The 26,042-nt window shown below is 43.6% G+C and overlaps 1 protein-coding gene across 4 annotated transcripts in view; it reads right to left on the bottom strand.

The window, feature by feature from the left end:
* The window catches only part of GPR155 (G protein-coupled receptor 155), a 35,690-nt gene extending 14,742 nt beyond the window's left edge, over positions 1–20,948 (bottom strand). For 3 of the 4 annotated variants that reach the window (XM_063318164.1, XM_063318166.1, XM_063318167.1), the window contains exons 1-6: positions 20,781–20,948; positions 17,740–18,242; positions 11,998–12,397; positions 10,601–10,766; positions 2,948–3,103; positions 1,089–1,172 (exon numbers count right to left, since the gene is read on the bottom strand). In XM_063318164.1, coding sequence (XP_063174234.1) covers positions 1,089–1,172; positions 2,948–3,103; positions 10,601–10,766; positions 11,998–12,397; positions 17,740–18,205 — 1,272 coding nt within the window. In that variant the 5' untranslated portion in view covers positions 18,206–18,242; positions 20,781–20,948. Of the gene's footprint in view, positions 1–1,088; positions 1,173–2,947; positions 3,104–10,600; positions 10,767–11,997; positions 12,398–17,739; positions 18,248–20,780 lie in introns of all 4 variants that reach the window. The other variant, XM_063318165.1, reaches the window with a different exon arrangement.
* Positions 20,949–26,042: the final 5,094 nt, after the last annotated feature.

Genomic DNA, 26,042 nt, shown 5'->3' with positions numbered 1-26,042 from the left:
ATTTTATGACAGATGTAACTGAAGAAATCTTAAAATCTCTCATACAGCAGTATCAAACTCTGCATGATGCTAAGGATGCGTCAGAGGCAGCTCTGTTTTAAAAGAGGCATGTTGTCCAGCACAAAGGTAAGGACGGATGCCTCTAAGGCAGGGCATGGCAAACTTCTCAAGCAGCATGGCATCATCTAGTGCAGCCAGGCCATTGCCAAACCTCACTAAAGTATTTTCATTTGAAAGCTGTCTGGTTTTCAGGCAAGAATACTGACCCTGTTCAAAATTAAAGTGGGATTGCCAAATAAAATGAAATAAAGCCAACATGATAACAATCTCACAAGATTTTGTTCATTCTTTTTTTTTTAAACATTGGGGCTCCACAGACACTTTCTCACAATGCTGCATGTGTCTTGGGAGTCTACAGTCACCACATCAGCACTGTATTTTATAACATGTTTATTTTATTAAAGACTATTCATTAGTCTTTAAATAAAGACATACTATTAAAAATAAAACTTCTTTCTCAATTAGCACTAAAATACCAAAAAGAAAATGCTTAATTTTTAGACATGAACATGTTGCATTTTCAGGCAAGGATAACTTGGCCTTAATATGAAAAAGCAAAGTACAGTGAACACAATACAATTGGTAAGTAAATTCCCCACTGCCTCTTTTGCATTGCAGCTGCTGGTTAAGATTTTCCCCGATTCGATTCTCCCGCTCCAAGGTATGCCTCGTAAGGAATTCCGTGGGGGCAGGGGGGATTCCCTTTGATCTAGACTCTTTGAATTGACATTACAGGCAATTCAATATCAGGTATTATACTTAAGTGTAACTTACGTTTATTTTTATTCACAATGTTTCTATAGCAGTGTTTGCTTAAAAAAATACAAAAGCGGTTCCATCATGCAATCTTTCATCACACACTCAATTTGAAACGCACGTAATTCAAAGGCAATATCGAAGTCCAAACCTGCTTGAGCAGAGTGCTTGCATTATGTGCCTTCTGTAAAAAAAGAATGCTTTCTACAAACTACAAAACTATATTCCTGAAAAAAAATATATTTAGGGACACAATTCTCCACTTTACTGACCTGAGCAATGAGTAAGTTAGTTGTAAGCATATGAGGAAGCTGTTTGTATTTTTTACTCAAGAGAATAACACCAAGGGACCAGATCTGAAACACAGAGTGAAGACAACGTAAGGCTTTCACTTCTCCTAAATTATCACAAAATATTACACATGGGCTTTTACTTCAGTGACATTCAAACTGTTAATGGGTTTTCTGCTAAGGGACTTTCCTTGCTGTTAGTGATATTTGCACAACAGGCTCAGGTATCCACAGAATGGAGCTGAAAATCACTCTCCTGTTTGTGTTGGCATTCTCATTTTTATTGAGCTAGCTAATTATCAAACCCTTAAAAATGAAGACACCGCACTACCTCTGGAGTTTCACAACCTTAGCCTTTCATCTTTGCAAGAACATTTGCACTAGCCTCATAAAGAGTTTAAGGTTTTAAATTTCAGTCCCGGCAACGATCTTCACCCAAAATCTGAAAACCCTAAGGGAAAAAAGGGGGGAGGGGGGTTGAGTACAAGGAACATTTACTTCTCTTTCTCGCCTTGGCCACATAAGCTTCTCACTTAGTAAACTGGCCATGTTTGTTTTTCACCCATTAGTGAAATAGCATACATCTTTTTCCATAGCAGACCAGGGCCTGCTTTACTGGGAAAGGGTCTGAGTGGAATTAACCTTATTCCCTCGCAAAGTACAAGACTCAAAAAAAAAAAAACGAGAGAGAACCTGCAATCTTGCAGATTAATCTGTTGAGTTGCCAGTCACATTACACAGAAGACCAGAATATTTGTGGGTGTGTAGGATGGGCTTCTTGCATAAAGCTATTGAACAGAAAAGGAAAAAAAATCCTCCATTTCTCCTCTTTTCAAGCTTTCAAGCTATCAGCTTCGGCCTTTTGTTGCCTTCCAGCCAAGATGCCTTATTGCATTCATTATTGAGTACAGTATATTTATATTCTGCCTTTCTTCTCAGTAAAGCCCAGAACGATGCATAACGTAACACACATGCAGATGGTGTGACAATTAAAAACAACAAATCAAAATCTAATAACTTATCATCATTGATTAGTTTGTTAATTTTCTTCGAAGTCTTACATCATATTTATTTCACTAACTTATATCCCGTTTCATGAGGAGCTCAAGACAGTGTATACTGCACTCCCTTCTATTTTCCCCCCAAACAATAATCCTGTGAAATAGTTCAGGCTGAGAGAGAGAGAGAGACTGGTTGGTTCGAAGTCATCCAATGAGCTTCTGTGGCCAAAAGTTGACTAGAATTGGAATTTCCCCTCTCCTATTCTGACACCATAACCCCTACATCTGTAGAGAAATTTAGCTGTGGCCTCTGGAAAGAGGACCGAGAGGGTAAAGTGGTTGCGAAGTAGAAAGGGTGAGAAAGAGATTCAGAACAGCCCCAGCCTCACTTTGTTGTCCTGAAAAAAGGACAGTGAAGGTTTTGGACAGGCTTTCAAGATTCTATGAATGTACCCTGTAGCAGTAAGTTAAGATTCTTGGAGTCCCTGATGTGACTGTTCCTTGATCTGGCCTAACTTGAAGGGCTGACAACATTATTGGGATAGCTAGCTCCTATTACTCTGCTTCTCTTCTGGCAACAGACTAAAATCGAAACCAGTGGCACAATTCTGTACTGTACATATTTACAAGTAATTTAATCCCAACTGGATCTTTGACTCACAAACAAGCAGTTTGCTCCATTACCCCCAGGATATGCCCAAATTACCCTCAGTTTAAGAACCACTGCTATAGAACCTATTTGAGAAGGGACTATTAGCTCCAGTTCTTTCACAGTCTTATTCTCCCCCTCCCCATCTTTTAAACACAAAATAGCACAGTTCTGATTAACAGGATACTCACCAAAGAGATCAGACTAACAACACTAATATCAAAGCTAACGTTCTGAATTGCTGCTGCCAGTCTGTCTGGATCCATGGAGGGAATGGTCAGTAGCCAGGCGGAAACATACATGATGGGGGCAGACACAAAAGTACTGATCACCATTCCAGAAGTTATCTGCAATCACAAATTAAAGTAACTGCATGTTCCCATATTTCATTAGATGCCCAACACGTGGGTATATTTTTTAATACTTCGTTTATTCTTCTGTACCAGCTTCCTCTTTGAGAGTTACCAGAGAGGAAGCGTATCAGTCTGTTGAACGAAACCATTATTGCACAGACTATAAAGTCTGTGATTATAAAGACATTTTTATTCTCTCATTTATTTTACTGGGATAGTAGCTTTATATATACTTCCTTCTGCATGCATACCACTTCCCCTTACTCTCACAGCAAACAGAGAAAGTATGGATGCTCCTGAAATCTCGAGGAATAGTTACCATACCTTATTTCTGCCCATGGCCTAAAAAGCTGCTGGAATACTTAAGTACTGTCATGTTCCCCGTTGCAAGGCATCCATGCATCACAACGGGGAACATGCCTTTCAGGAAGGAGGAAGGGATAACCCTAATCCCTTAAGCACTCAAACACTAAAAGCGATCACAAGGACAAAGGAGGCACACCTTTGCCCAGACCAGAGGAACCATCAACAGATCAGCGGAACTTCCACACATTACCCCGGGGGACACACCTGCACCGGACAAGGAGAGAAGACAGAGGAGACCAGCAGTGATCACCCTAATCGCCCATCAACAGACCGGTATCGTTTCCAGATCGCCCATCAAGGATCCAGATCCAGCTTGTGGGACAATGGGGGGTGGAGGTGGAAAAGGTCCACCACGCGGGTATATACGGGGTACCCTGCAACCACACCCGCATTCCCGTCTTTTTGCATGCGTGCACTCTGTACTCAATAAATGGAAATCCTTAGCCCCATCTAAGTGACTCCGTGCCTTATTGGGAAACGAGGCACCCGTTACATAAAGACGGGAATCGAAAAAAAAAATGTCCGCCAGCACCAATCCAGATCTGATCTGTGAGGGACCCGAGTTGGTGATGAACAGAATCAACCGACAGAGCGGCGGCGACCCAAGGACCGGCAACAGGTCACCCGGCTCCACAGAACAAGCGATCGTAAGGACCCATACACCCCGACACTGCGAAATCCTGGTAGGTTTGGGATCGAGCTCGGAGGAGGAGACCGGGAGGAGCAGGACTCTTGAAGCCACGAGAGAGTCGCAAGGCGAGTGGGTCACCCTGGATGAGACGGCGGGATCCCTGCCCGGAGCGTTCGGGCCGTCGAAAGAGGTGAGAGAGCACTGGCTCATGACAACCCCAGGAGCTGAGGGAAGGCGGCGGAGCAGACGGCCCGCGGACAGCTCCCAAGCTGATGAGCGGCTCAGCACGGTGGAATCGAGGCTGGAGTCGATAGAGCAGCTGCTCCTGAGGTTGGTGATCGGGTGGGAAGCCCGAGGGAGAGGGGAGCCGGGACCAGGCTCCAGAGGCGCGTCACCCCCCCCAACCTCCGAGACGAGACATCTGGGGCGGGGACGGAGGTGGCAAGAAGAGGACGTGGAACCAGGCAGAGGTTTTCATGGCGAGCCGAACAGGGGGACGTCTCCCCCCCCCATCCCAGAAACGCGATGGCGGGGTCGAGGTTAGTGCAGGCACGAGATGGGAGCAACGCCACCCGGAACCCGGCTGAGGGAATCCCCACCGAGAGAATGGAGAACCCCAGCAACCCGGGAGGTGCCAAGATGCCCAGAGGTGAGGTGGAACCCACCGGGAGCGGGTGTCAGAGACCTCGGGGTCAAGTTCGACGGAGTCCCGACCACGCTGTCTTTCTTCATCACAAACAAAAAAATTACATGGAGGAATATGGACAATATTTCTGGACCGAAAAAGGCAAAATCAACGCCATAGCAAACAAACTAAGAGGGAGGGCAGCTGATTGGTACGTACAGCTGTGCCAAGCAGGGGCTCCAGAACTCGATCACGTCGACGAGTTCATATGGGTGCTCGACCTACATTTTAGAGATCCCCTTGAACAGGACAGAGCAAAAAGAGCCCTAAGGGGAATCAGCCAGGGGCAACGTTCTGTGGCAGACTATGCCATGGAATTCCAAGCCCTGGCTGGAAATGTGGAGGACTGGTCACAATCGACCCTGATCGAGTGTTTCAAGGAAGGTCTGGACCTGAACGTCTTGAGGTGGGCGTTATGCAGGGACGACCCTAACACTCTCATTGAGTGGATACGGCTAGCCGGCAAGGCGGAAAATGCCCAAGAAACGTTCCTGCAAGCAAAGCGGACAGCCATGCAAATGACGACGACACGGGGACCCCGAGCCGCGGCCGGACCGGCGAGACCAGCACCCCAATCCTGGAAGAAGGAGAGGGAGCAGCGATTCACCAAGGGGCAGTGCCTCCGTTGCGGGAAGGAGGGGCACAAAGCCGCATCCTGCCCGAACGCTAAAACAAACGACAGCAGACCGAGGAAACCACCGGGTAAACCACCAACACTGCCCAAAAAGATGCCAGCAGCTACTGGGGAAGTCGGACTGAAATCTTTACCCTACCCCATTGAAGAGTCAGAGAGCGACAACAAGCCGGCGGGAAACACCAACCACCTGCCCTAAGAAGCGCCAGGGGGCAGGTGAAAGATCAAGAAGGGCGCAGCAACAGCTGGGTGAGTGAAAACTGCCCCACCTTGTATGTCAAGGTTGAACTGAAATCACAGCTGAAGTCCATCAAAATTTGGGCCCTGATCGACTCGGGCTGCTCCAGGTGCTTAATGCACCCAGACCTGGCGGCCAATTTAAAGCTCCGCTGCTATCCACTTCAGCACCATAGTATTCACCCAATTGGACGGATCAGCGGCGAGAGGGGGCCCGGTCACCCAATACACCGACGAAGTGGCGCTGCAGCTCGGCAGCCACCGGGAAAGCCTGCAATTTATCGTGGCACCGGTGGGCCAACCCTTAATAATCCTGGGTATCCCGTGGTTGGTGCGACGGAACCCACACATCAATTGGCAGACCAGGACAATCACCTTCCCAGATGGCTCCTACCAAGCGCCTACAGGGGATGAGGTCCCCCGTGCTGCGGTGGGGAGGGCAGTGTCCACAACAACGCATCTGGAAGCAGCGGGCCTGGCAGATTTGCCAGACAGGTACACGGAGTTCGCGGATGTGTTCGAGGAGAAAGAGGCGGACAAACTCCCCCCCCCACAGAAAAACGGACTGCACAATAGAACTGGTTCCCAATACACCCTTACCGAAGCCCAAAATCTATGCAATGACCCAGAAGGAGCTGGCAGCATTGCGGAATTCGTGGACAAAAACCTAGCACGCGGCTTCATTGAACCCGCTAACTCACCAGTCGGAGCCCCAGTCCTTTTCAGGGAAAAAAAGGATGGGACATTGAGGCTTTGTACGGACTACCGCGGCTTGAATGCTGCGTCCATATCAAACAAATACCCCTTACCCCTCATCAAGGACATCCTAGCACACCTCTCTAAAGGCAAAATATTTTCCAAACTGGACTTGCGGGAGGCTTATTTCCGTATACGGATACGGGAATGGAAGACGGCTTTTAATTGCCCCCTGGGGTTGTTTCAATATAAGGTGTTACCATTTGGTCTGGCGGGGGCACCAGGAGTATTTATGCAACTTATTAATGAGGTCTTGCATGACCACTTGTTCAAGGGGGTCCTTGTCTACTTAGACGACGTGCTAATATACTCAGAAACGGAAGAGGAGCACGAACGCTTGGTTAAGCAAGTGCTCAGGAAACTCCGCAAAGCAGAGCTATTTGCCAAACTCTCTAAGTGCGAGTTTCATAAATCACAAATTGACTACCTGGGTTACAGAATCTCGGCGAGGGGCATCGAGATGGACCCAAGTAAGGTCCAAGCCATCCTGGCATGGGAGCACCCATGCACGAGGAGGCAACTACAAAGTTTCCTCGGTTTTACGAATTTTTACAGGGGTTTTATCCAGGGACTGGCAGAAATTGTGCTACCTCTAACCAACCTACTCCAAACAAAGGGCTTGGGAGACACGCGAAAGTCATGGAACCCGGGAGCGCTCCTGAACTGGACGGCTGACTGTCAAAAGGCTTTTGAGCACCTCAAAAGCCTCTTTACAGCAGAGCCAGTACTACAACACCCCGACCCCACCAAGCCTTTTGTGGTACAAGTAGACGCTTCTGATTTTTCCATTGGGGCACTCCTGCTTCAGCGGGATTCTGACAATCAGCTGAAACCCTGCGCGTACCTTTCCCGCAAGTTCTCAGAAACGGAACAGAGATGGCACGTGTGGGAAAAGGAGGCGTTCGCCGTCAAAGCCGCCCTAGAGGCATGGCAGCACCTCCTGGAAGGGGCCACCTGCCCCTTTGAGGTCTGGACAGACCACAAAAACCTAGAAGCTCTCAGCACGCCAAAACGCCTCAGCCCCAAACAAGTTCGCTGGGCGCAGTTTTTCAGCCGATTTGACTTTAAGCTGAAATTCATACCGGGGAGGAAGAATTTCCTAGCCAACGCTCTCTCCAAGCGGCCCCAGGATGCCAGTCAGGCATCCAACATTGTAGGCACTGTGCGGACCGACACACAGCTGGGTTGCCAAGCCGTTACATGCAGCCAAACCGGGACACAGCGCACCCCAGCACAGCCACCCGCAGAAGGAGGGAAACGCAGGTCAATTTCACCTAGCTTGCAACAACAGTTTGCTCAAGCCCTCAAAACGGATACATGGTTGCAAACCAACCAACACAATGTATCTTTCACAAACGATCTGGCTTGGAAACAGAATAACTTGTACATGCCAGAGCAATTGCGAGCGGAAGTTTTAAGCCGCTCACACGACGACAAAACAGCTGGGCACTTCGGGTTTGTAAAAACACTGCATCTAGTCAGACGACAATTCTGGTGGACCACTCTTAGGAGGGATGTAAAGGAATATGTCGCTGCTTGCCCCACATGTGCCATGGCCAAACGAAAAGTGGGGAAGCCCCAGGGACTGTTGCAGCCGGTAGCGAGCCCCTCCCACCCTTGGGAAGAAATCTCGATGGACTTTATTGTGGACTTGCCACCCAGTCAGAGAAAAACGGTTATCTGGGTGGTAAAAGACTATTTCTCCAAACAGGCACACTTCGTACCCTGTGCCTCCATTCCCTCCGCGCAACAGCTGGCACGCCTCTTTTTAAACCACATCTATAAATTTCACAGCGCCCCCTCCCGTTTGGTGACGGATAGGGGCACACAATTTACTTCCAAATTCTGGAAGGCATTTTTAAAATTAATTGGAACCAAGCAAGCACTGTCCATGGCTTGGCACCCCCACACAGATGGCTCTACGGAGATTCTTAACTCCACCCTGGAGCAATTCCTATGCTCATTTATAAATTATCAACAGGATGACTGGGTAGACCTGCTACCCTTTGCCGAGGTGGCCTACAACAATGCAGTGCACCAGAGCACGGGTCACACCCCATTCAAGGTAGTATATGGTAGAGACTTTGTTCTGATCCCGGAACTGCCCCAGCCAGACACCCCACCCTGTTCCCCAGATGACTGGGCGGTGCAACTGGCCACGGTTTGGCCCGTCATCCAGCTGGCTCTCTCAGACGCTCAAGCAACATACAAAAAGTTCACAGACAACCACAGGGCGGTGCAGCCAAACTTCAAAGTGGGAGATAGGGTCTACCTCTCCACTAAGTTCATCAAGTCCCCGCAGCCCTCGAAGAAACTGGCACCCAAATTCATTGGTCCGTTCCCAATCATAGAAATTATCAACCCAGTGACTTTCAAGTTGGAGCTACCACACAACTTGAGACGCATACACCCAGTGTTCCATTGTGCCCTACTAAAACCAGTCACCCCTTCAAAGTGGCACAACGAACCCCCCCCTTCCCCGCCCATCATGATAGATGGACATTTCGAAATTAAGGAGGTACTAGACTCCAGAAGGCTAAGGGGCACTCTACAGTACCTCATCCAATGGAAACATTTCCCCCACCCTGAGTGGGTGCAAGCGCGAGAGGTCTCAGCACAGCGGCTTGTCAAACGCTTCCACGAAGCATACCCTGACAAACCGGCACCTTAGAGTTTTCTTGGGGGGGCAGTATGTCATGTTCCCCATTGCAAGGCATCCATGCATCACAACGGGGAACATGCCTTTCAGGAAGGAGGAAGGGATAACCCTAATCCCTTAAGCACTCAAACACTAAAAGCGATCACAAGGACAAAGGAGGCACACCTTTGCCCGGACCAGAGGAACCATCAACAGATCGGCGGAACTTCCACACATTACCCCGGGGGACGCACCTGCACCGGACAAGGAGAGAAGACAGAGGAGACCGGCAGTGATCACCCTAATCGCCCATCAACAGACCGGTATCGTTTCCAGATCGCCCATCAAGGATCCGGATCCAGCTTGTGGGACAATGGGGGGTGGAGGTGGACAAGGTCCGCCACGCGGGTATATACGGGGTACCCCGCAACCACGCCCACATTCCCGTCTTTTTGCATGCGTGCACTCTCTACTCAATAAACGGAAATCCTTAGCCCCATCTAAGTGAGTCCATGCCTTATTGGGAAACGAGGCACCCGTTACAAGTACAGATTGTGCCATTCGAAACACAGATTTCTGGTGGCTTCCACCATTTTTTAAAATTATCCCGGCATATTTTTAATTGGATATCAAGATTTAGAATTATAGTTTTTAATTGTTGTGCAATGCTCAGGGAGTCACAGAAATTCTGCAGCCAAGAAAAGCAATGATGACATTAGCATTAACACTGATACTGAACAATTTGTGGCCCAAAATATATTTTTGGTTGTTCATGGCAAACGGCTAATAACTTGATCATCTCAAATTAAAAAATTCTACTTTTGAAGATTTATCAGAGGATTTGTTTTTTTTTATAATGCCAGCTTTGAAATCTTTGAGGTCAAAATTTGAAGGTTGGCGATAGTAAAAGTCTTATACTACATCTGCTTAAACAGGTGTTGTCAGAGAACAGCCAGAAAACAGCAGGGATGAGAATGCATAAAGTAATAGCAGCCTATTCCAATGGAAGTCTTCTTCCTCACAAATGACCTCAGAAGTAGTAGTTTAACAATAAAGAATGCTATATCATGATTTCTCTAACTCTCACTCTTTTCAAGGGGAAATGCAGTAAAGCATAAACAAAGCCTCTGGTTTTTTAAATTACTCTTATGTAGGAACTCTTTGTCAAGTTAAATGTTTTAATATGAAACAACTCATGAGTTTGAGTTAACTCAGGTTTTACTCAAGCAAAATTAACTGCAATTGAAATTAAATGGAAGAGCGCAAATTTAGATTGAAAGGTATCAACTTTACTACTGCTTATTGTCAGGCTATACAGTTTTTCCCCCTGGAACATCTGAAATTAACCAGTTCTTTTACCCATCCAGAAAGTTAACCACAAAAATGAACTTCAGAACAGATACACAAAACTTCTGAAATATCCATCAGCATGTTTAATTGCTTTCTAAATCATTAAAATGACTGTAATTCTTCCTCAGTTTGAAGAAGCCAGTAAAACTTGCAGAAGAAATTAGTTATGTGGAAAAAATATTTAAACGACATACAACTTCTACTTCCATGTTAAACTGTGTTGCAAATATAGCCACACCCGGAGCCGTTGGAAAGATTCCATAGAGAAACGCATAGTTGGATAAACTGGTATGGTTGACCAAACTGTGGCTCTTGTCTAACAATTCCACCATTTCCCTGCATAGAAGGGGCATCAACAGCCTAGAATAAAGAAGGAAACACACGTTACTCAGCTGGAAATTCCAACTATTTTTAAAATCTCAACATGAAGGCTGAAGGGTAGCTGGCACAAAGGTACTGTGCAGCACCACCAACCTTCTACTCACACTCTGCCCATATGATGCACACTAATACTTGAGTAAGATCATTGTGACTGCAACACGAACAAGCACGTACTAGGAGACATGAGCGGTTCCGGCGCCAGTTCCAAATCACATGTACACTGGGGAACATAAAGGGCCATCTCTCTTCTAGGAGTTAGCGCTAAATGGACAACACAAAATCAAAACCGCCTAATACCAAAGTAGTCTTTAAAAGAACCGAGTACCTTTTACTTCATTTACTCTTTATTTACCTACCATACTACTTCCCCACTCAATCCCAATGTTAGAGACTCTCTTTCCAAACGGCATTAAAAATAAAAACGGCCTGACTTTGAGGTGCAGAGATTCTAGAAATGCAGCAAAAAGTAAGAAATGTTTCTTGTCACAGCCTACTTTTCACCTACCTAAAACATGAGGTTGGTGAAAAATAAGACATGGATCACTGATCGTTTCTAGACAACCCATGTCACTGAGAGTTTTGCAAAACTTAGGACTACTGCTAATATAGCAAGGTACTTACTGTATTCCTTTAAAAAAATGGTATGTAAATTATTCCATAGTAGTTGAGACTCAACACACTTTTGAGTTAGTGGTTAAAACTTATCAGTGGGCCATTAAGGTTTGCAAGAAAAGAAAGTTACAGAAAGCCATAGTAAATAGTCTTAGTATAAATTAAATTTACTCAAATTTCCTTCTCTTTTCTCCTGCCTTTCATTTCTTTTGCCCACCACTTTCCAATCTTTCCTGTGTTTTGCATTAGTCCTACTTAGCATAAAGCCACTGATTTCCAAGAGACCTAAATTAGAAATTATTTTTCAGTGAATCTTCTCTATAAAGGACTATATATGGATTTAATCCTAAATGTAGTATTTTTAGGAGCACTGGTTTTGTAGCATTCATATATGCAATCCAAGCACAAAGTATTTGAAGATCCTTACCATTTAATAATCTTACATTCCTATAAGTTAAAATAAGAAGGGCAATCAATTTTTATAACCTGAAAGAAAAATATGCAGCTCACTCTTTAAAAATCCATTATTTTTTTAGTTCATGACAAAATATTTAAGACTTGACCCCCAAACCACAGAAATGCAAGGAAAAAAACTTACAGTTTAGCTGTGATGAGAAGAATCAGCGCAACAAACGTACCCTTTGTCAGTTTCTTTATTTGGCCGACCATGGTGAGACCCAGGTAAAAAAGTGCTGAGCCAGAAAATGAATTGGCAAGACTATCAAGGAAGTTTTCCAAATATGTAGGAATCTTTTGTTTAAGAACGTAATTGGAGGCAATTCCTATGAAGACCATAAATACAATTGGATTCTGCAACACGTGAAGAAGCCCAAGACCTACAATCTTCATTCTGCTATGAGAGAGATTCCGATTGTCTCGTGATTTCTGGATTTCACAGAATATAAACCCCAAGGGGTTTAGCATCATAAGAGATATTGGTGCAACCAGGTAAATGTACTGGAGATACTCAGGATATGTAGTTTGATACAGAGCTTCAACTAGAGAAAGAAAAGATAAAGGTTATGAAAAGTAGTTAATCACACTGGACATGACTTTATTCTCACATTTTATCTACTCTTCATACAGTAGATGGAATAAGGTGACAAAAACAATCTTGTTCACAATTCTTATTCCAACATTCAAGTTATTTTCCCCAGAGCAGCTTCCATACTCAGAGTATGGAAACCACTCCATGGTTTCATATATATAGTATATCTAAAAAAAAAAAAGAACACCTGGTTATCAATTTTCTTTCTTAATCTTCAAATCTCAGCCATTACCCTGAATGATTTACACCACAGAAGTCATCCTCATTCTGCTACCCCACAGGTATTTGTATGATTTCAAACATTCCCTGAATTCCCTGTGCTAGCTAGGGCTGGTAAGAATTATAGCCTAGTGCCTTGGCAGGCAGAACTGTTGCGTGACAATTCAAGAAAAATGAAGGTGGGTATAACCTAATCAAAGTAACCACAGATTCTAAAACAACACATACATTGAGATCCTGAATGTGCTGGAACAGGTAAGAACCTTGCCTGAACAGAATTTACACAAGGGACACTGCTAGAGTGTCTGACACATTTTGATTCCAAAGTATTTCATACCTGAAGTAATTTTGTGGAGTTTGAAATGGATTGTTCCAAATTTAGTGGAAGTGCTCCAATGGTATACTGACTATTTCAACCTTAAAACAGGTATTTCAAATTCAAAGTAACTTTTTGAATCTGAAACCAGCATTTTGAGTTTGAAATTGTGTGTTTTTTTTTCTTTTAGCTTCTGGAATATCAGAAAAATGCCAGAATACTTTTAATAAGGTTGAAGTACTGTCTGAAACATAAAATGGAAAATTTTGCACACTGCTGTGACATTATTCCCTGCAGAAGGGGTGGGATTCCAAATTTCATCAGTTGCATTTCCCATTGCACAATCTCTTCTGCCACCTAAAAGTCTTTTCTAGAAGGTAGGACATGTTGAACAATGAAGAGAAGCAACAGGTTATATCAACAAAAATTATTATTATTTTATCTTGCCTTTTTTATATATAACTCAAGGTGGTGAACATACCTGCTGTCTATTTTCCCCACAACAACCACCCTGTGAGGTGAGTTGGGCTGAGAGAGAGTGCCCAAGGTCACCCAGCAGCTTTTGTGCCTAGAGGAGGCCTAAAAATCACAGTCTCCTTAACCACTACACCAAAGTGGCTCTCAATTCACATTTTATTGGCAAGATCATCCGCTGGATTATCACCTGAAAAATTCTGTTTGCTGAGGGCAGGACATGATCTAACGCAAGTGTTTTAAAAGCCTTTGACAATACTGAATGGCCCTTGAATCTTACACTCAGATTTGGACTTCTCCTGAGAACAGTTACATAACCCCATCTACTTAGAACCTAAGGAGCTATACCTTTGCAGGCAAGCTTGAAACATGATCTGACATTCCATTAATGATAATCTTGTTTTATAGCTCGTCTTTCTCTTAATCAAATTGCCTTCACATCATCTTACGCTCAGTAATAAACAGAGGTTGACTGAATCTTGCATATCCATTGATAGGGCAGACGACACACAAGCCAAATAATCAAAACAGGCTTTCCAGCAAGGGAAACAATGGGGCAGGTAAGTTCCTGGCTCTTAAACTTGTAAACGCTATCTATCATCTTTAAGTTGAACAAGCAAATATTTAATGAAATATCAGTTTGGCCATCTTCCCCAATGTCCTGCCCACCCAAAGTTTTCAACTAAAATGTCTATTATTCCTATTGGCCATGCTGATTAGAATGATAGGACCTGTATCCCAAATCCCTCAACAGTATCTCTCTACCTCTGATACTGGCTGCCTGGCATGCCCCAAGAAAGAGACTACTGTGCCAGCTTCTATCTGATTCATCTTACAGGAGTTTGCAAATTCCTGTAAGTACCTAATACTCCTGCCACCTATTTTCCCCACAACAACCCTATGAGGTGGGTTGGGCTGAGAGAGAGTGACTGGCCCAAAGTCACCCAGTGTATACAAGTGCCTGAAATGTCTTGGTATTTTTTTCCATGACCATACAACTATGTGATTTTACTAGCTGAATGCACCATTTCTTGCTGCCATATTAACCAATCACGCTACCTCATTCCTTATCCCAAGCAATTAGGGTGTGTACCTTGCAGAAAGCCTATTAAAATGCTACAGACGCTATTCAAAACTGGGTTGAGGTTAACTGCAAAGCAACAGGATAAGGGGTAGTATGAATCACCCCTCAAGTTGAAACACATGCTAACAAAGAATTGAGCCTGCTAGCTAGATGAAATGCATTGAGAAATCCAGTACCAGAAAAAAAATGGAACAAGAGTTAGAATGTTCGAAGTCGTAAGAGAGAAACGGTGACAACACTTAAGTTCCACCTTGAACATCTGTTCGTAAGGACGATCACATAGCCCTTGAGATCGTAGAATCAGACTAGGTGGAAGGTCCAGTTAGGGCCCTGAGCCCAAACCCTGCACGGTGCATGAATCCAAACTAAAGCCTCCCAGGCAGTTGACTATGCAGCCTCCACCTGAACACATCCAGTGAAGGAAAGCCCACCACTTTTCTGGGTAATTGGTTCTACAGCCCAACTGCTCTTATCAGGAAGTTTCTTCTAATAATTCTACAATTATCTTCTAACTACAATTCAATTAGAATCTACCTTCCTGGGACTTAAATCCATTATTCTGCCTCCCGCACTCTGAATGAGAGAGACCAGTTTTCAATCAATTCAGCCCCCAAAGAGCTGCTGCTTGATTCTTTAGGTGCCCAACTGCAAGCATTTGAAGTGAGGATAAAAGGGCACACGTGATAAGGGAACAGATCAGCAGACTGTATTAAGACATGAAAGTTAGCAATGTGGCCCAGCTGCTCTCCCTGTTTTTTTCAGGAGGAATACTAGTAGCTGACCAGAAGCATAAAGATTAGGGCTGTGCAAAATCTTCCGAAGAGGCTCTTCCTAAGGTACATGAGTACCAATGAAGCCCTTCTTTTGAGTTGTTAAAGCAGTCCTGTCTTTTGCAAGGCTACCTGAGCTGTTTGGAAGCTGCTTGTGGCTCTGCACCATATCCACATGGAGACAGACAGGAGTAACCTATGAAGTAGCCACACAAATCTTGCTCAGAGAAGATTGCTCAAAAAGAAATATTTCACAGGTGTTTCTGTGTGCCTTGAAGCACCTCTTCTGAAGGCTTTGCAAAGCCCTAATAAAGATTTAAAAGTTGGGAGGAAAATAGGAGAGCGGGAGCAACATTATTTCCTCCCCCCCAGCCCTTCATATCTATGGAAACATAAAGTATTTGTATCTCATTTTAAAAATATGTTGCATTTTATTGCAAGTAGCTACTCAATTTATTGCCATCTATTTTAAAAAAAACAAGAACATTCAATGATGTATCTATAAATTAAAATGAATTTTAATGAATTTCTGAAACTTTCTCACAATAAGCCTCCTTACACGAATACAATCATAATAGCACCGCAGGAGAGATCATGCCTTGCATGCATTCATCTAAACCAGCGTTTCCCAACTTCATCAACTCTAAGATGTGCGGACTTCAAGTCCCAGAATTCCCCAGCCAGCATGCTGGCTGAGGAATTCTGGGACTTGAAGTCTGCACGTCTTAAAGTTGCTGAGGTTGAGAAACACTGATCTAAACATTGTACAGAGCATGGCCTCATCCAATGATCTTAACTTGACAGGTTTTATTTGAGAGAAAGTATTTTCTAAGATATTACTTAGGGCTGTAAAAATCAAAAGTAGCATGTTACATTTTTCCTGAAAATTAACTAGCAAATAATAAAGTTTTTTGGCCATCACAATAGTATACCACTGATTTGCAGACAATTTACAATCACAAAGAAAAAAAATCACATAATCTCCATACTGAAAATAAATGCATAGAACAAAAATTACAGGAAATTAACATATGACTTTTTGTAAAGTACCTGGCCTGCAAAACTAACACATCCAATTGATTTCAACAGGTCTACTTTAAGTAGGGCTATCATATTCAGTTTACTGAAATCCAGACAATCCATGAGTTAGTAGCAAGATACTAGTTTTTGATATCTTTTTATTACCATCTAGTGACTACCCAGATTTTTTGCACACAGATTTATGGTAGCTCTGTTTTAAGCTGAACTAAATCACAATAGATTTCATAACTTATAATGAATGGCCTGCCTGTATTTTCAAAGATGATATGTTTAGACAACTTCAGTGGGAACTTTGACAGAAGAGGATTATGGAAAAAGAGGAAAAAGATTTCCATTTCCTAGAAAAACCAGTTATATCAGGTTCCCTGTTTCATCATAGTATCAAATGATTGCCCTTTACATGACAAAAATAAAATACTTCATTCTGCTTACGATTTCTTTAGTCAGCATAATTAGAATGACATATACTACTCAGGTTATCATGGTGCTTAAAGGACAAAGCGATACTCCATTCTGTCAAGTACCTTTTAATGATAGGGTCCATAAACCACCTGAATTTGGCTTATCAATATTTGCTTGGATATGGCACTTAGCTTTCTTTCCCAGCTAAGAATTCAAACTATTATTTTCTTATAAATGGCATCAACATAAGGTAATATTAGTTAACAGTGTATATAAATGCAAGCTCTGTGAATCAGTGCAGCTCTAAGAACAGGCAAGTAAAAAAAAAAAGTGAACACTTTTAATCTGGAGATCCAAATATAGTACCCAATGTGCCACTCCCTACAAATGATGAAACTGTTGCACTCATGCGCACAGAATAAGTTTACACGTCATGTTCATCTGTTGTTTATCCAATAACGTTTTATTAAGCATAATGGGTTAGCTTCACCAGACACGCTAAGTCACAGAGCAGGGCTTACAATTCATGAAGGTTGACTGCACACCAAATGCTAAGTACAGCATCTGCAGCTTTTGCAGCTTTACAATGGGATTTTGGAGTTTGGAGGCAGTTTAATATGTGAAATGTTTGCTTTGAGGCTTACATAGGCTAAAAACACGTATGGTATCCTTTAAAAAAAACCCTGTCTTTGTAGTATTGGGCCAATATATTTTTTTCCTTTTGGGGAGCAAATGTGCATTTACTCCTCAAATTAAAATACTGCACTATGGGTACAGAAAAAATGTGACTGGTTTCAAGAAAGCTCTTCTGTATGCAGAAAGTTATTTATACATTGCTGATGAAATGGCTCATTTATTTGTTATATTAGAGCTCCATACAAAAAAGGAAAAATACAAATATGTGTTTTGGAAATGGGTATCATGCATTGCTAATTCTAAAGCACAGTGAAAAAAATACAACATAGATTACATAAAATGATTCTTACCTATAGGATATCCCAGTGCAAAGTCATTGCTCTGAGTAGCAAAAATAGGAAACAGTCCAGCTTTGCTAAACCGTTTTTCAGGAGTGACTATCAACAATGTTAATGCACAGACCAAGAAGAATACAGATGCTTTGGCAACCAGGATGCTGTATAGAAAGGACCAATTCACATTGGAAAAATTCAGCAAGACCATATTTTTGAACAGTAAAGCTGGGAGTGCAAAGCGGGAGACAAAATTTCCTAATCCTTTGGCTTGAGTTGATGTAATTATGTTAACTCTTCCAGCTATATATCCACAAAGGATAATGCCAAAGCACTGTAACAAAGCTGGGAAAAGCTTACTTATTGACATCGAAGGAGAATTACTGCTTAAATTCAGTTGATCCTCAAATTTGCCAGATACAAGACCAGACATATTAGTTGCAGAAAAGAAATTCTTTGTGCTGATGTGAGTAAAAACATCCATGTTTATTCGTCACTTCTGAAAATTTGGGAAGTAGAATCTGATCTGTAAAAGAAGAAAGCCAATGTTACTTGCCCATTCTGAGCTGATAGTGCATTCTGTATTTTTGCTTAGTGCACTTCCAACATGTCTAACCAACAGCCCCATTTTCATAGCATGTTGAATCAGCAGATGCAGAATACTGATTCTTCCTTGAAAACAAAAAACAAACCAGATGATGTCGGGGTGATGGTGAAAAGGAACTGAACTGCTTGTAGAGATAAACTGGTATAGCTAATTTAGATCTGGATAAATCAAGGAGAGAGCTGGCTTATGGAATCGCGAAGGGTTGGATACGACTGAATGGATAATTCCATTGTGAGATCTGAATTCCTGTTTATAGAAAAGCTGAAAATTCTTATAGAAAACGTATGGGTTCCAATAAGTAGGCATTAGAGCATAGTTAATTTTATTAAAAATTATTATATTATGTTATATTATAACATAAATTTATAAAGAAATTACTGGCTTAGAAACCAGGAGACTGAGTTCTAGTTCTGCCTTGACCAAATAAAAAAAAAAGTGGATAAAAATCTAGGAAGAAAAGGAACCAGGACTCCCTTTCCATAGAGCATTGTGCCCATATCAGTTGGACTAATGATGCAGCAGCACAGAATAACTGTGACCAGGTCTGCTTACCTTGTTTAAGATGATTATTTAATTTAGGGATCCAATGAATATAAGTTTAATTTAATTTAAGTAGCCACTGAAATATGCCTGCAAGTGTGAAATTTAAGTACACAAACCTCAGAAGGGACAGGATTTTCTATTACACACAAACAAACAAACAAATCTGCTATCAAAGATGGCTTTGTCAAAGAAGGTATACTGAATGGACTTGCAAAGTAAAGTCTCTGCAACAGGAAGTTATGTTGCCTCATGTTAGTGTTTTTTACAATCAGCTGGGGACATAAGGGTTTTTAAAAATAAAAAATAAGAGACAGAGCTTATTTTTGAACTTCCTGTTTTTGAAAACCAAGTAAACCATCTGCCATCTGATTTTCTAAACTGAGGACTGAACAAAATTCTATCTCAATGCAAGAGAAGGAAAAATGCAAATATAATTTAGAAGATACTTCGGTTTTACTTAAAAGTGTAGAGTGGACACCACCAGACAATTAAGTCATTAAAATTACTTAATCCACCAAACAGTATTGCCATAATTGGCTAATTACAAGGGAAAGGAGAAAGTAATTGCTATAGGATGGTTGTCATCTCAGCCCAGCTGACCTGGATCATGCTTAAGGAACAGACAGATTCTGGAAACTGGAGAGAAGACATGGGGGACCAAAATGGGTGACAACTGAAAATAAAATCCATCCATTTTAAATAAAATCCTGAATTTCTTCTGATATTTATACCTTGTACAAAAAGCAAATTACTCAATGCTACTGTATCACGAGGACAGTTCAGTGTAGTGCGATGTTTCTCAACCTTGGCAACTTTAAGATGTTGACTTCAACTCCCAGAATTCTCCAGCAAGCCATGCTGGCTGGGGAATTCTGGGAAATGAAGTCCACACATCTTAAATTTGCCAAGGTTGAGGAACACTGGTGTAGTGGTTAAAGGTACTGGATTAGGAACTGGAAGACTGTGGGCACGAAGCCAACTGGGTGACTTTTGGCCACTCATTCTCTCTCAGCCCTACGAAGAAAATACTGGCAAGTTACTTCCAAAAACGTTGCCAAGAAAACTGCAGAGACTTGTTCTAACCGCTTATTCTCTGAGATTCTAGTGGCTACCAACGCCAGCAGCAGTAGTACCAGCATTTCGACTTCCTGAATGTTTTGGAGCATTGAATATTAACCCAATTAGTCAACGAAACTGCTGCAATTCCACTGATTTAGAAACGCATCCAGCCCGGGATTACGGCGTAAGCAGAGAGGACCCCTCCCCGCCCACGCTCACACGCCCGCGGCGAGCCGCAACAGAAGCGCTTGTATCACCCCGATGGGCCCACCCCGTAGCCAATAGGATCACGTTTACGAGGAAAGGGACCGTATTGGTGGCGAGTTTGAGTCGATCTGCACCCAGAAGGACGGCGCCGCTCGCCGCTAAACCTGCAGGAAAGGGGCGGGCAAGTTCAAGGCTCCCACAGAGCGCCCAGCAGATTCACCCCCTTCCCTGCTCCAGGCTATCGCCGGGCAAGCAAAAGCCACACGGAGCAGACCCCTCACAAGGCAACACCCCCCGGAATTACGCCTCCCCTCCGCCTGGTAGCTCCAAGAGGGCTCCTCTGGCTAAAGTCCAGCCCGTGGACAGTGGCCCAAGCGTGGCTCCGGGGCAGAAGGCTGGCAGCCCCTCCCCACCCACTGCCTTGTCTTTGGAGATGCTTCACGCGGGCGGCTTGCAAGCCGGCTAGTCCTGCCCCGGAGAGCCTGCCCGGCCGGCGCCCTCCCGGTTCCCAGTTCCCTGCAACAGCTGCTGCCCGGCTCCCAAGGTGAACCACGCGGCGCGGAGAGCGAAGCCCTGCTGCGACCGCCCGCCCGGGCGCCGCCTGCAGCTGTTCTTGGGCCGAGGGCGCCTCTGTCTTGATTACCTGTCCTCGCCCTACGGGGGCTGCCGCAGCCAGAGCAAAAGCAGACACCGCATCTCCGACCCTGCGGGCAGCCGTCGTCTGAGCGAGAGCACCCCACGGGGGCTGAACTGGCTGCGTGTGAGATCACCGCAGAGGCGGGTCCAGCCGGCAGAGCCCGCCCCGCGTCCGGGTCTGCCAAGATGGCGATGGGATCGGCGGACGCTGCACCAGATGGGAAAAGTGGCCCTCGACACCGTTTGACACGGGCTGCTGGTTGCACTTGCTCTGCTTACCTGCCGCGCGCCCTTCGGCTCAGGCGGCTGGTCCCTTTTGTAACGAGGAGGTGGCCGTAGACCTGTCCCGTGGGCGTTTACTCGGAAGTAATTCCTCCATAGCCCAATGGGGCGCATTGCCATATGACGCGGCGCAGGTTGGCAGCCTTGGGCCTTGTGAGGTAGCCCTGCTGCATTTGAGCTGGTATATGTCGCTGCATTAATCCGCTTGACGCTGGATTCCTTACCCTCCATTAGCCCAGATTCCGGTTGTTACTTTTTTCCCTTCCAGTATCCAGCCTTTTCTTCATCTTTTTGAGTAGCCTTTTCCCCACTGCTGAGTCGAAGCCCTCTTCCACCAGCCTTGAGTCTGCAGAAAACTAGGCAGCCAATTCCTGTCCTATTTTTATTGCCTCTCTTTCAGGGCAGTGCCAGTCACCTGACCTCCCTCCAAGGCAGTGGTGACAACAGTTTTGACACACCTGGAAACTGCCTTTGGACAGCCCAGGAATAAATAAAATGTTAACACAGCTAAGCCCCTCTTACTGGTGAACAAGAGATCAGATGAAGGCAGGAGAAAAATGGTTTGGCAGGGTAGGCGTATGCCATTGTGGGGTGCCAGTGGTGAAATCAATATCAAAATGCTGTGGCCAGATCAGATCTCTTTTTTTAAAATCCTTTAAAGAAAAAAGGGGAGTACAAAAAGAATACAAAAAAGGCAAGTTTAAAAAAAAGTGTGGAACTACCTTCTCACTTTAAAAAAACATTCTTTTTTTGCTGCAAAATAAATCCATCATTTTTCATGTTTTGATAAAACTCAAATGTTGGGAATATAATTCAGAATCACATTCACATCTTTAAATCATACCTTCCAAAAACCATGTTAACAAATCCATGAATATAAAACCAAGATGAAACAATCATGGGATTATAAAGCTTCATCATTTTATACTTCCAACATAATGAAGTTGAAAACCAATCCTTTTTAAACATTTCTCTAGTATATCCAATAAATGTGAAAAGAAGTCTTTTGTGGAATTAATCTCATTTCAGGATTATAAAATTGAATACAGTCAAGAAAACTTAACCATTAATTTGTTAACACCCGGTATTCCAACACTTCATTCCAAAGTTCTTGCAATTAACGAATAGTTGCTAATATTTAGTTGTCTAAAGTAGATGCCAACTCTCCCCATATCTATTTTAGCAGCACAATGTTTGCTTATCTTTTTCAGTCAGCCAGCACTGCCCTACAGCAGTTTACAAAAAAGCCCCTTTCTCTGAAAAACAAGAAATTAACACAGCTCACACATTTCATTTCAAAACAAGTGAACCAGCATATAATTGAGCAAGTCTTCCCTCCTGGTTTAGAGTTTCCCCCACAGTTCCAATTTTTAAATTACCCTACATATGTCTGTCAGCTCATCAGTGCAGTAATGCCTTGTATCATCATCCAAGAACTGGGAAGTTCCTTGTTAACAGTATTTTAAAATGTAATTTTCCATCCTTCCCATTCTATCCAGACAAGGTTATATACTGTATACTGGCAACTCTCAGTACTGCTTTAAGAGATCTGAAGGAGTAAACAAAAGCTCATGTCATAACAAATACATTAATCTTTAAGGTGCTAGGAAACCCTTTGTTGTCCTCTAGATTCAAGAATGTTAAGAAGGAGAAGGAGAAGAAGGGTAATTTACCGGGCGATGCGAATTCTATGAACATATTAACTGTTATTATTTACTATGTAAAACATGTTCTCTATTGATAATTATGACCAAAACCCCAAGGGTAACCCCTGTTTTTTAGTATCTGGTTCTAGTACATCACTGCTCCTATTTTTTCCTTGGTAAGAGAAAATTATTTTACCTTTAGGACATTTGTTTGCATGAACAGCTAGAATTTAAGAGATTCAGGATTCAAAAGGAAATGGCCATACAGCTAGAACTTTTTTAGATTGGGAGGCTGCGTTGGACCTCATGGAACCCTTTGCGGTTTGTAAAAATTGACAGGACTGTGGGCAGGGCCAGAGTAAACACATCCCATTTATTTACACATTAAGCCCCCCCTCAATCCAAATCACTGGAAAAGAAAAAGTCATTATTCTTGAGCTATCTGCATCATAAACAATTCACACATATGCTTTATGCACTGTAAGATTTTAGCTGAGAGAAAGAAGCCTTATTCGCTTCCTCTCTCCCAGGGACCCTGCTCCAAATGGTTACTTCTTCCCTGTCATCAGCAAAAAGGAAGCAGATTTGCTGGGAGGTGGTCCTCCTATGCCTTAACCCTCTTCCAGGCAGGTCCGCAACTAGGGTCTGTATCACCCGGGACAAACTTGGATTCCACACCCATTTTGGTGCCTCCCCAGCACTCATTTTGGCACCCCCCCAGCACGGCGCCCGGGGCACATGCCCCGGTTGCCCCCCCTCCCCCCCCAGTTGCGGCCCTGCTTCCAGGTGCTCCTGGTAATCCCACAAACAGCTGAATGAGAAGGTACCAGGGCTGGGGAAGATGGCACAATTGTATTGGCCAAGCTGAGGGGGAATTCAGGGTCCCAGGGCTACATGGAGCCTCCAAAGCCTTGACTACAACCTCAGGGTACCTGCTGTGTGCTGTAATACTGATTTTGCTACAGCCGCCTACAGTATGTCTCTAAAAACTTTTAAAGGAACATGATGTGCAATTTAGTCTCCATATCTTCAAAAAGCTATTATTTTAATTCAGTTACCCCTCTGCAAATAATTGCAAAGGCTTCACTGAGACAGTTCCACCCTCTCTAAAAGAGGCAGTGATCAGGTCATTCCTTTTTTAATTTTTTTCTTTTTAATTTTTTAAAATGGTATTATTATAGAACACAAATACTGTAGAGTCCTTGGTGCTCTCTGAGCCTTGTTGTTTTCTTGCAGACGTTTCATTGCCAGACTAGGCAACATCTTCAGTGAGAGGAGGGAGTGGGCCTTGCTCTCAGTTTATATACCGTGGCTTGCCCTGCTTGTGTTGGTGGGGGTGTTGTTCTCTCCTTGGGAGTTCCTTGATTGGGCTGTTGTTTGCTGCTTGGCTGATTGACTGAGTTAATAGTTCCTTGATTAGGGTGTATTGTGCTGTTTGATGGTTCATCTGGTATTAATCCTAGTGTTGATTTTTGCATATCTGGGTGTTGATTGCTGGCAAGGGAGTGTCCTGGTCTTTTGGCTTTTCTATTGTCTCTTTTGAATGGTATGTAAATGTTGTTTACCTCTATGTGTCTGTTGATGGCTGCTCTGTCTGAGTGCCAGGCTTCCAGGAATTCTCTGGCGTTTTTGGATTTGGCTTGGGTTAGGATGCTCACAGTTTCTCAGTTGAAACTATGGTTGAGTCTGTCCATGTGTTGTGAGATTAAGGAGTTCTCATCGTGTCTTCTGCTAGTTGGTGTTCGTGGATGCGCTCCGCCACAGTATATAAACTGAGAGCAAGGCCCATTCCCTCTTTCCACTGAAGATGTTGCCTAGTCTGGCAATGAAACATCTGCAAGAAAACAACAAGGCTCAGAGAGCACCAAGGACTCCACAGTTCAACCCTGAGCTACAAATATTTGCTTCAATTGGTACAAGTACTGTAGTAGATTATTTGGGTACAGTGGTATTTATACAGTATTAGCTGGACATTAACACTCTAATGCTTAGATAATTTAAACCTTTGAAGATAAAGTTTATATCAATATTAACTATGATTTCTAAAATGTTAATGTTGATAAACATAATGTTTAAAATTTACATCTAAAGCTAAATGTGGCATTAAACAGGCCATTCCTGAAGAGGCCAGTGGCCCATATTCCCTTCCTGGACAAGGTGCTTGAATGGATGGTGGCCCATCAACTCCAGGCTCTCTTAGATGGAATTGACTTTCTGCATCCATTTCAATCCAGTTTCAGGCCTGGCTATGAAAGAGAGATGTACTTGGTTGCCTTGTGGGTTGCCTTGTGCTGGGAAAAAGATGGGGAGTGTGACCCTGTTGGTCTTCCTGGACCTCTTAGAGGCTTTCCATAGCATCAACCATGGGATCCTTCTTGGGCAAGCTGTCAAGAGTTGGGATGTGGGGGCACTATACTACAGTGATTCTACTCCCACTAGGATGGCCATTTCCAGAAGGTGGTGCTGGAGACTTACTCTTCTGCCTCATGGTGATTGGGTTATGGAGACCCTCAGGGGTCCATTTTATCCCTTATGCCTTTTAACATCTACATAAAACAGCTGGGAGAAGTCATCCAGGGATGTGGACTGACTCTCCCCCAGATGACATTGCTGGGAAAGGTCATCAATATGCAGATGAAACCCAGATATACCCCTCCACTGATTTCGTCTGAATCAGTGCTTGGACAGAGTAATAGACTGGATGAGAGCCAATAAACAGAGACTCAGTCCAGAGAAGATGAAATACTGTTTGTGGGTGGTGTCCTGCCAGTCCTGGAGGGGTCCGCACTTGCCCTTAAAGGAGCAGGTTTGCAGTACTAGATCCATCACTGTTACTAGAGGTGACCTTGGCGGCCCTTTTATCAGCTTCACCTGATTTAATAACTGTGACCTTACCTGGACAAAGACAGATACAGCTATTTTTTATTATTAGTATTTGATTATTCAGACTCTGGTAATTTCCCAGTTGGATTACAGCAATGTGTTGTATGCACAACTGCCTTTAAAAACAGTCCAGGGACTTCAGTTGCTTCAAAACAGAGAGTCTAGACTGCTCACTAGGCCTGACCGATATGAACATATTATGCCAGTACTTTGCTGTCTACACTGGCTGCTAGTATGGTTTCTGCTCCCAATTTGAAGTGCTGCTTTTGACCTTTAAGGCCCTAAACAGCTTAGGACCAGATTACTTGAAGTAGTGCCTTTCCCTCATGTACTTACTGGAATCTTAAGATCTTCCAGTGAGGCCCTCCTCCAGGTCCCCCCATCAAAGGAGGTGGAGGTGGAGGTCTCTGTAAAGGGGAGAACTTTTCTGTGGTAGCACCCCATTTATGGAATTGCCT

The sequence above is a fragment of the Candoia aspera genome, chromosome 1 (genome assembly GCF_035149785.1).
Source record: "Candoia aspera isolate rCanAsp1 chromosome 1, rCanAsp1.hap2, whole genome shotgun sequence".
Lineage (NCBI taxonomy): Eukaryota > Metazoa > Chordata > Lepidosauria > Squamata > Boidae > Candoia > Candoia aspera.
Note: the sequence above shows the minus strand (reverse complement) of the source record. Positions and strands in the feature narration are given on the sequence as shown.